Genomic DNA, 11605 nt, shown 5'->3' on the forward strand with positions numbered 1-11605 from the left:
ATCAACCTGCTTTAGTTAATGTGTATGCAAGTGATAGTACGATAAAATCAAAATACATAATATATTTTCAAGTTTTTTTTAATTGAAATAATTCTTAGTTTAGTATGAAAATGTTTAATGTATCATATAAGTTTATTAATAATCCAGGCACGCTACAAAAATTTATTGCCTCAGTCAGTTTGACATATTTCGTCAATTGCTAGAAGACTTTCATCTTGATGCTTGCCTTTATTGTATGAGCACTAAATATCACTGCCCATGCTTGACATGATATAATTTACTATACAGTTATGGGCTAGAACAACTGTTGACATTATACATTTTCTATTCAGGTCGCAGAACCACCGCAGATTCAAATCCACCCAGCACAGCCGAGGCGACCATCATCTCGGTTCTCAGTAACAAGGAACTACGATGCTATGTATAACCCTTCTCCCGCCCCATCTCCTTCACCGCCACCCGCTACTGAAAGTGTACCTGCAAAAAGTGAAATTAAAGCTATCAACCCCGATACAGCTTTAACATTTGATAAACTTGCAACAGTAAAAAAGGAAACTAAAAATAAAAGTGATCAAGATAGTGTTAAAACAGATATTGCAGCTGAAAAACTATCTGAAACTAGACATATTGAATGGAAAACTGTGAAAGATGCAAAGGGTGATGAAACAGATGGTATATGCGATAAGAGAGGTAAAAGTGGTAAAGAGAACAAAATGTGTAGTGTTAGTTCTGATAAACAATGTGTAAAATCGAAAGAACATGGTGCGGAAAGTGACTTTGTGATTGATAGAGTTAAAGCGCCAATTTCAATGCAGCTAATAGCAGAGCCTAGCTATAAAAAAGATAATATTAGTTCAGAAATTGTTATACAAACAGAGGACATAGAAAAAGAAAAATGTCAATGTGACACAAAAAGACTTTTACAAGATAAATTTGCCCGGATTGAAAATATTGAACCTAAAATTGAAGGAGGTGATAAAAAGTCGAAGGAAATTATTAAGAAAGACTCTGAAAAAGAAGTAAAGGCTGATAACAAAAATGATAAACGAATTGAGAGTGTTGTAACAGAAATCGTTTCTGAAATAGAACCTCTCAAATTTACTATTAAACAAGATTCTGTGATACACGGACCACAAATGGCTAAAGAAACTCAATCACGTTGTTTATTGAGTTCTGGTGATAAAACTGAGACTGAGGCTCAAACCCCGGAAATAGTTAAGGTTGCCTTTACGAATATTATTGATAATGTGGCCTGGCCTCCGTTACGAACTAAAAGTGATAAAGGCAATCAGGACAGTACAGACTTGAAAGTGACTACACAAAGTGATAGTGTTAAAAATGTTAAAATTAGTGATACAGTTAAGTTAGGTGACATACTCACCGATAGTTGTAAAGATAAGGTGGAAGAATTGTCTCAAGAAACAGTTAGTGTAGATAAAACAATTAAAACAGAGACAAAACTTGTTAAAAACAGTGTAGAAGTAACCGAATCAGAAAAAGTTGACGTAGATGTCACAGTTGTAGTAAAAAAGGAATCAAATACCGAGAAAACCAAAGTACATAGTGACCAAATTGTAAATATAGATAATAAGGTAAAGGGAGACATAGCCATTAAACAAATAGAAGCAATTACAGCTGATTTAGGTAGTTTAATACAAGAAATGCACGATCTAACCACAAAAACAAAGAAAAACGATTTAGTTATAGATAATGTTGTACCTGTTCGCGATAATGTAGTTTTAAAGAAGAATAAAAGTGAATCGAGTTTGGATAGTCCAGATTTAGAAGTGTCTAGACTTATGAGAAAGCAAGTTAGTGCCTTTTGTGACAGCAGCTCATCCTTGGAGATTTCTGGCAGTTCAGTGGAAAGCTTAAATATTGATAGAATGAAGCCAGTGATAATTGAAACCATAGAAGCTAAAAGGGAACAATTCTCGAATGAAAGCAGTATGGAATCAACAAGTGAAGTTACCCCAGTGAATCTTAACGTATCAATAAGTTCTAACGAAAGCGTTTCGCCAATCATTTTTGGAACTTCCAAGAAAATTCATGATTCTCTGTCGAGTTTAGAGGCTAGTGTCAGTTCAATTGAATCGGCAAAAGAGAAAATGATGGTTACATCCGCTGATTCAGGCATAGAGCATTCTCTTAATCCCTCAGATGTAAGAGAAGACAATTCTTCTAATGAAGGAACTCTAACTAACAGTTCAAGCTTGAAAGACACTGATAAGAGTTCCCAAGAAACATTGACATCGCCAAAACGGACTTCAAGCTTGTTAGATGTTCCCGCTTTGAAGTCCAAAGGTTTAGAGAGAATGAGAAAGATATCATGGGTAGCGCCCTCTCCCAGTTTTCATATACCTAGACCAGAGCCAGAGAAAGTTGAAAATAAATTTCCATCTAATTTGGAGAAGCTATTGAGTCTATTTCAACATCCAAGCAGCCTGTTTTCACGCGCAACGACAGAAGATGATAAAAAATCAACTTCCAGTACACCACCTAGAAAAGACTCGTCATTAACCAGCTCATTCTGGTCTTGGGCCAGCTCATCTGACAAATCCGACAAGGATGACAAAGATGCTGACAGCCTCTCGGAAGCGACAGACTCTACTCTATCAGAAAGGGTTCAAGTATCATTCGTTGACGAATCTTTCTCTAAAAAATTTGACAAAACGCCGTCAACAGATACAGAAAATACATTGAGCGAATTCCAATCGTTTCAAGCAGGAGACACTGTTACCGACATAACCACCGACGAAAAATTAGTACAAATCTTAGATGTAAGTAAAGACGCAGCGTCCATTGATATGCCTGCGTGCAAAACAGATCTCATTGTACCCAACGATTATGAAATTGATGAAAAATGTGAAAAAACAGAAAAATTAGTTAAGTTAGAAGAAAAGATAGATGTAAGACCTAGAACGTTTGCATCAGTTCTCAAATCGACTGGCTCCGAAAATTCTTTAGATAAACAAAGCCCCGAGGCGGGTCAGCCGGTTGATAAATTTCCTACCAAAGTTATAAGAGGTATTAAGGAAAATGTTAGCCCGGAAAATACAATAACGTCAATGTCCACGAAAGCCCTAGTGTACGAACTATCTGAACGACCAATAAAGAATTCACCAATAGTGAGCACAATATGGGAAATACAGACGCCAGTTTCAGAGAAAAGTGAAGTTAAATTCGAAGATCACAAAGCTCAAAGTGATTTAGCACCGATCGCTAATATAGATGAAACATGCGATGTAGCCGCAGATGAAAGTATTCAATTCGCATACATAGACGATGTCAAAGTTGATGAAGACAATAAATTTATTAAAGAATTAGGGTCCGTCGACGTCGCCAAAGATGCTCTGTCATACTTAGAAAGTAAAGATACAATCAGAAAGCCAGAATCATCATTGGCGCAGGAGTTGAAGGATGCAGAGAGAAAGGAGTTAGTAGACCTATCTCCCGAGTTGGTACTTGACGAAGCGCTTGATAAACCTGATTATGCAATAGATGTAAAGGGCCGTAAGAGTTCACCTGTGATCCCAGAGCGGGCAAAGTTAAAGAAATCAAATTCGCTTGAAGATTTAACGAAGCGTCCCGAAAAAGAAAGCCCAAAATTGAAATCCATTGCTTTTAAAGTCCCAGAAAGTACGACACCGAGAGATATTCCCCAGCGGCGTACAAAATTGCGTAATAGAAGCGGTTCAAGTCCAAAATCTCTACCGGAAAGCTTAAACAAGCCCTGCCCCTTGGCTAAGATGGATTCTATATTGAGTAAAAAGAAGAAAAAGGTATCATCTTTAGGTAAAATGGCGCGTGACTCTCTTCTAGCTTTAAATATGAGCGAGGAAGAAATTGCAGAGTTCAGAAGATCTTACAAATTAACATCAGTGGAAAGTTTGAGGTCTCTCGAATCAGTTTCTGAAGATGCAAATTCTCAGAGCGGCACATCTATAGACTCGAGATGTAGAGCTTGTCTACGGACGAGTCAAGAAAGTCTTATGTCACTGGACTCTATAACAGAAGATTGTCGTTGCCAAGAATTTTGCGAACGACGCACTCATAGATAAAATACGAAAGAATATTTTGGTCTTCGCTTACACCAAATTAAATTTGGTTATACAACAGTCTTTGACTATAACCTGCAAAAGGCATTCCAAACACGGAAAGCCATCATGTTTTAAAAAACTAGTGAATCCTCGAATCCCATTTTGACAATTTTATAACTAGTGTACTATAGACGAAATCCTTAATATTTATGGGGCGGGCGCGACTTAAAATATTTATGCTATAGTGGACTTTATCGCCGTACCATTAAGTCATCTATTTATCCATTTACAGCCAACGATCCTGTCCAAAGTGTGAAACTAAGAGGTGGGTGACTGTGTATTTATTATTCAACGATTATCCGTTAATAATTTATAAAATGTTAACGTTTTTGACATATATCGATGATATGTTACTAATTTTAAGAGGTCTGTAACCACGATAGGTTATAAAAACAAAAACATTGTTAGGAGACACTAATGAGAAGTGGGGCTATTTCCACTTATAAATATTATATAATACAGTTGTAGGATCATAAACATATTTCTAGATTTTAAAAAAAATTATGAATGTTCTTCAAAAATATTGTTTTATTTTAATGTTCTAATTTAGGAACGTTGTTAACGTGATTGTCTCATTATTATTTTGAATTCACGTGAATTGTACTGGCATCTATAGTGCTCTGTGTCAATATGAGATGAATGTTCTGGGAGTAGTGCCACAGCTCATTGCAACAATAAATATGTAAAAAATATATTCTGTGCAGCTGATATTTGAATTGCTTCTATGTATTTGAACATACGGCTGTATGTCACAGAAGATATTTGGAAATTTTCTGATAGGAAAATGTGTTGCATTTTAAAACATTCTCGGTTACCTTCGAACTAAATTAAAATTAAAATATCTGTAAAATGCAATATAATTTTGTTTATTTGACACAAAGATGCAAAGCACTTTAATAAAAACCCTAAAAGCTTGTTCTTTTATATATAAAGAGGGTGTAATAACGTTACTACACAAAATTATTAACATATTTAAATACTACTTCCTGTAGTAGTGCCTCCAATCTAAATTATTTTTTTCCATGTGAACAGCTGATATGTCAACGACCTTAAAACGTCAACCCCAATTACAGTGCCACAATTTTATAGGTTGGTAAGAGTGCTGTCATTTATATTAGTATTGCCAGTAAATAATAATTAACCATTGAAGTTTGCATGGTAACTTAATAATTGATTGAAATGTCTTAATACAACAATGCATACTAGTATCTATAAAATACAGTTCTAGGCTTAAATAAATGAGACACAAACTTAATAACAACTGATATGATAGGTTTTGTTACCTGTACTATTAATATATCTTTAAGGATACCTAGCAATCAGAACCGTTCTATAATTAAAACTTTGCCATTGCCGTTAATAATGCAAAAATTAAAGGATTTGTATGAGAGGTATATAGTAAAATTATTTATTGAACGCACATTGCAAGAAACTGACAATGTTAGTCTGACATTTCAAAATGGCGTCGATAGTACCAATTTCAGCCAAGAAAAGTATGTGGCACTGTAAGGTCTTTGAATTTTGCGTCGAAGGTTTTTCATATGTTTACTTATTTATACTTTTATAAGAGTTATATATTTTTGTCCTTGTCATTTTAACAAATATGTAAAGGTTAATTTTAGAGGTGAGGTAAAAATAATATACTATTTAAACTTGACAGTACATATTCCTATCGAAAATCTCTTTGAAGTGTTATTGTTTTGGAAGATTATTTCACTGTTTCTCTAGAGTCTAGATATTTATAGAAGAGCATGTTTTATGGCGCTAAAGCTAGCCTGGCCACATAACAAAAATTATGAATTTCCTTGATGTAATCTGTATCCTAGCATTGTTTCTTTTGACGTTATTCTTAATATCTACAGTCTACTGGCTGACGACGGTAGATGCGGAGAAACAGTGAATATAACAGAGATGTATTTTCTACAGTCCGCTATTTTGAATATGACAAACCTTTGATTACAAAAGAAGCCATTCAAAATGGCGGTCTTGTATAAGCATAATTATACGTTATTTGTTACATACGGGTTACTGAGAAAGAATCTATTTATAAGTCTGTTAAAGGTACTTTATCAATTGTAAATAATTATAAATATATGTACTATAATGGATTTTATATGCAAGTAGTTTACAAATATCCCAAGTCTACGTTATGTAAGCTAATATTGGATGTTTTGTCCTTATCACTTTAGTGTTACTTAAACGAGACAAAACACTTTATGACTTATTGAATTGCTTATACATGTACAAATAGATTGTTTCGTCTGTTTCACTCTATAGTCTTTTTTATGTAAAAAAAAACAGAGACAAAACATGTTCGTAGTGAATGTATAGTTAGTACTGTTGCCGCATAAACTTAGTAGAAGCTTTGAATAGATCTTGGATGTTATATCTCTTTCACTCCACTATCGCTTTGAATTTTAATAAAAGAGACATAATTATTTTACTATTCATAGTACCTACATTTAACTCAAATATTTTGTCCCTTTTCTTTATTAACAAAGCTATACAGAGTGTAGGAGATGGGACCTTCTTGATGATTCCCGTTCCGTATCACCTCGATTTGAATTACAAAACACTAATGGAGTCTTATTATAAAATAAAGTATGCAAAAATTTCATTTGCCAATGGCATTGTGTAATACATAAACGAAAAATCTATTATTTTGTTTATTTGATAGTGTAATAAGAACCCCTACTATGTAAAGGAAATATATAGGGTTGTTAATACTCTTATTAATAAATTGAATTGATATTGTAATGTGTAACCAGCACTGGTGCTCTGTAACCTCTGGAACTGGACTTTAATATTTTTGTATTGCGACAGTGGATGTCAAACGTCGAGATTTTTAGAAGTTACAAAGTATCAAGTAAAGGCAGGATTATGTCTGCCCCATACCATATAGAAATGAAATGGGAAAATTATTACACTAATGGGTAACCATATCTACCTAATACTTATTTAAATACGGTAGGTCTAACAATGTTAACCGTTAAGTAAGAGTAAGAGAATCCTATAAGGGTTCTAAGGATAAGATTCAGAAACTTGCGAAACTACGTCTTCCGTATCTCGTATTAACACCAAGTCTTTGAATTGGAATTGAAGTTCAGCAACGTGTTCAAAATTCTGATCAGTGAGGGGCCGTTAAAGTATCACGTAAGAATATTTACTCCAATGGGGGGATACCCCCCCCCTTTTTTTTCACCAAAGCTCTCTAAAATTATAGTACATAAACATTTTAATTTTTTGTAGGAATCCTCGAAAATGTGTAAATGTGTGGGTTATATGTTTAAAAGTACAAAGTTACTGTTGACGTAATCACCAAATAAGAACCCCCCCCCCCCCTCCTTTAGAGCTTACGTTATGGTTGAGCGGTCCCTGACTGTTAATACGCCAGTGGATATTATATTAGTCCTAGCGCAGTGAAACTTTTTAGCTGAACTATTTAATATAACTGATAACCCTTGTCAGTAAATTAGTGTGGATATGGAAACCTATTAACATATTTTTAATGTTATTTGTATATATACTAAGAATTAATAATTCATTGACAGTATATTCGTAAATGTACGATTCCACCAGTGTACTGAACTGTGCGGCACAAATGTTTGGTCGACTCACTCAAGCTAACAATATCGTGACTTGTGTCGACGCGTTCGCTAACTCACTTTTACTTCGCTACCATACCGAACTCATTAAATATGCGCGCACTATGCCAGGTAAATTTTTGTATGATCAAGAATATCTTTGGGCAAGCCCGGTCAAGACGCATATGTTAAAACTTCTCAGTGAACTACACTCACAAAAGTTACACAGCATTGCCGGTGGAGACAAGCCACACGCGATACCTGCTTAATACATGTTCTGGTATAGTTTTGAACAGAATGTACACAGTTAATCACTCTCTTGGAATCGTACCTTAACACTGAATTTAAAGTTACTTAACTACACAACACAGAAAATGCCACAAAGTTGGAAGAAGCAATTGTCTCTGACTATTCCGTTGATAAATTAAAAGTGCTTGATACCAGTTATATTTTCTTAAAGGTATTTGATCAGAACGTTTTGTATAGATACCGGCAAACATCTTGAACAAATGTCCTTGCCTGCGCAAAAGCGATTTTTAGGGATCACTGAGAGGGGGTGGGAGAGTGACGTGTCGATCGCGTGATTGGTAAATCGGTTGACGTTTGTGTCCCGCGCTGTGTACGATGTGCCAACTTTGTCCCACTCCCTTGTTTAATGCTCAAGAAGTTTGCCGGTATCTGTAGTGCTCTTGAATACTTAAATGTTTATTTTATAGATGCGCCGAGTATGAAATTAATCAAGTATCCGAATACCTGGCTTGTTCGGTTCCATAGTAAATGACGTGTAATGTAAGCAGCGAGCCTCAAGCGCTGAATTTTTAAATATCAATATCAGTTCAAGCGATGTATTATTTTTGTATGTTAAAAAAATGGCGGTTTCGTCCTCAGATTTCTGATAAGTGATCATTTCTAATAGGTAACTTAGAAATGATTAAATTAGCCTCCTGTGCGTGTATCAACACGCCGTTGACTTGTCGGATTTGGCTGAAGGCCGAAACTGCTCTTTTTGTTGTTTATTAATAAACCTGATTCAAACTATTCGAAGAGTATATTAAATGAGCGTTTTTTAAACTCGACCCATTTCTAGTAAAATTATTATCAGTCTTTACTATATGAAATTTTCATGTAAAATATACGTGAAGTAATTTTTCTTTAAATGGAATCAAGCACATTTCTTTAATCAAACGATTACCTTGCAAAGTCTCCATTGGTTATAGAAATGACAGATTAAAAATGCCTTTGGTTTATTCCATAGTATAACTGTGGAATAAAATCAAAATATTCTTAGGTGTGTACTTATCATGAAAAAATTAAATAATAAAACATTGTTACCAACTAATGAACTGGCAAGATTTTTTTAAATCGCTAATGAAATATACCTCAACTTGACTTTAATTCAAGTGAATTCGTGAGCTGTCTCAATCTTTGCAAGGTACATTTTACAATACAAATTTGTATTGTCAATGACGAAATGTTGTCATAATAATGTTTATAATTGTATATAACTTGTATATAATTGTTCATGTCATGAATTTTGGACTCTGTGGCAATAAATAAAACACCAATGTACATGTAAATCTCGTTAAATGTAGTCAAAACAAGTAATTTGTAAATGAAGCCATAATAAACAACATAAACTTTGAGATTCGTAGTCTAGTGGTACGAGACGTTTTCAATAGTCATTTGGGGTTTTTCGTGTAATCTACATTTAGTTTATAATAGAACTGTTTGTACTTAAATTATACTGCCATCGCTCGCCGCTACAGACTATGTTTTCTGGCCTGTGCAAACATAATCCCGTCACAAGCTCTACAACGTTGACCAGTTCAATGCAATTTGATATTTATCTAATAGTGACTGCTATTTTGCAAAGAAGATATCGTTTAACAAAATCGATAACTTAATTCTCACGTAAAATCTACAAACTTGCTTCCTCACGCTTATTGGTTATAAACTTATAGGTAAGCGTGGGAGTGGGTTGTATTTTATAATGACAACACGCGGGAAACGTTAGCTACGTTATGTCAAATATGTCAGATGACATTGACAGTGTGTGAAAGCGTCACGTTTTAATCATGTTTTTGTATAAATTTTTTGTAAATATATCGCATAGGCTTAATTGTTAAGCCCTTAATCCACTTCGGGATTGCGATTTTTTTTATTAAACGCAACGCGGGCTTTTTTGTGTGATACAATAATGTAATTTCGAATAAATGTACATTAAATATTTAAATTTACTATGTGGTATTATTTCCTCGTGATTATCTCCATGTAATTTCGATTGTAAGCTGGTTACCTCGAAGCTTGTATCTAGTGATGATTGTCAAGATGTTAGGTAATACTTGCCGCCCATGTACACTCGTAAAGCGTTTCCTAAAGTACACGCGTGCACAGTGATTGTAAACAATCCGATATGATAGTTATAAAATGTTTCCGCTATACAGGTAAGCAAGTTGTCTCAGGATTCTTATAGTGTATAAGTCAAAGTGTTAGACTGATTCCTCAGAAATAAGACCAAAAGAGGCACGGCGTGAATACGTTCACGCAAATCTTACACATCTTAGATCGTATACCTCTGAGTATTACCTTAGCAACACTACAAGATTGCAATAAGTAATTTAAACAAATTATTCGTGTACACAAATTTGATTTAATAGAATTATGGAAGTAAATGAACTCACGTATACTAAAGTGAACGTAAAAATTTTGCTTGGTTAGATTACAATAAACCATTAACAGGATATCTGAACAGAATTAAAGGTTTGAGAAAATTATAAATATCAGTATCATGGTAAACCCTATAAATATAGTCCCGATGAGTTTAAAATTATTATAGAGTTAGCAATTAACAAATGAAATCGCTAAAAAAAACAAAAAGAATTACATTAAATTAACCACACTACAGGGTGGCCAAAAAGTGGATAAATCGCAACTAGGGGTTAGATGGGGTCATCAGCTGAAAAAAAATGTTGTACTGGAGGTTCTTAAGCTCAACCCCTGTAAAGTTATATTTTATTCTGCGTTTCCATAAAATTGTCTTTTTTTACTAATTCGTATAAAAATTCAAAAAAAATCTACACCTGTATCTTTTTTATAATTTTCACTAGATTGTTACTGAGACATTACACATGCTATTTGTATTTTACGAAAAAACAGGCAGGACGGAGAAGCAACCACACCGCACGCACGCCGTGTTTTTATAGCTCAAAACCAGCTATTCCTCTCTTCTATGCATCACTTGAGATTTTTCAGTTTATAATACATAAAAAGGTACAAGACTACATACCTACCCTGATTTGAAATGTTATTCCCACCGTTAAGGATAAGTATTTAAAATTTCATGACTCAATTTATTTTTACATTTGTCTTGTTTTATAGAACAGGGGGTTCATCTGATGTTAGGTGATATTGCCGCCTATGGACACCCAATGGCTTACGAGTGCACTGCCAGCCTTTTTAGAAACGTTACGATCATTTGTTGAAGGAAATACCTCGACGGGGTTCCACGTGGCGCGTGGGGTAAAATGCCTTAAAAACGAGGTGATATATGTGAAATTTATATTCTGTCTCGATTTCCGAAAGTGAACTTAGTTGGTGGTATTAATCCGAACCACTCCTGAACACTCCATGGTAAATGCAGTAGAAGATACAGGAGAGCAAACCTATCTTCGCAACGCCAAGGGACCAATCGGAAGGTGAAGCCCGAAAGCAACGGCAAGCAAGCAACTACCAAGGGTGTTGCTTTGGTTACGCTGGTGAAATAACCTCTGTCACTGGTATTTTACCGACTGTTCGAGAATCCTCCCTTTTGTTCGGAGGAAGAGCACAACATCCTTCCTACACAAATGTCTTAAGTCAATATTTTAAAACGGCAGTTTTGAATTTTATTCACGTTTTAGCGAGGACTTCATCATCAGCATC

The 11605-nt window shown here is 34.7% G+C and overlaps 1 protein-coding gene across 1 annotated transcript in view; it reads left to right on the forward strand.

The window, feature by feature from the left end:
* LOC123714842 overlaps positions 1 to 5982 on the forward strand; it is a 37213-nt gene extending 31231 nt beyond the window's left edge. The window contains exon 14 of the mRNA XM_045669435.1: positions 333 to 5982. Coding sequence (XP_045525391.1) covers positions 333 to 4061 — 3729 coding nt within the window. The 3' untranslated portion in view covers positions 4062 to 5982. The remainder of the gene's footprint in view (positions 1 to 332) is intronic.
* Positions 5983 to 11605: the final 5623 nt, after the last annotated feature.

The sequence above is a fragment of the Pieris brassicae genome, chromosome 10 (assembly GCF_905147105.1).
Source record: "Pieris brassicae chromosome 10, ilPieBrab1.1, whole genome shotgun sequence".
Taxonomy (NCBI): domain Eukaryota; kingdom Metazoa; phylum Arthropoda; class Insecta; order Lepidoptera; family Pieridae; genus Pieris; species Pieris brassicae.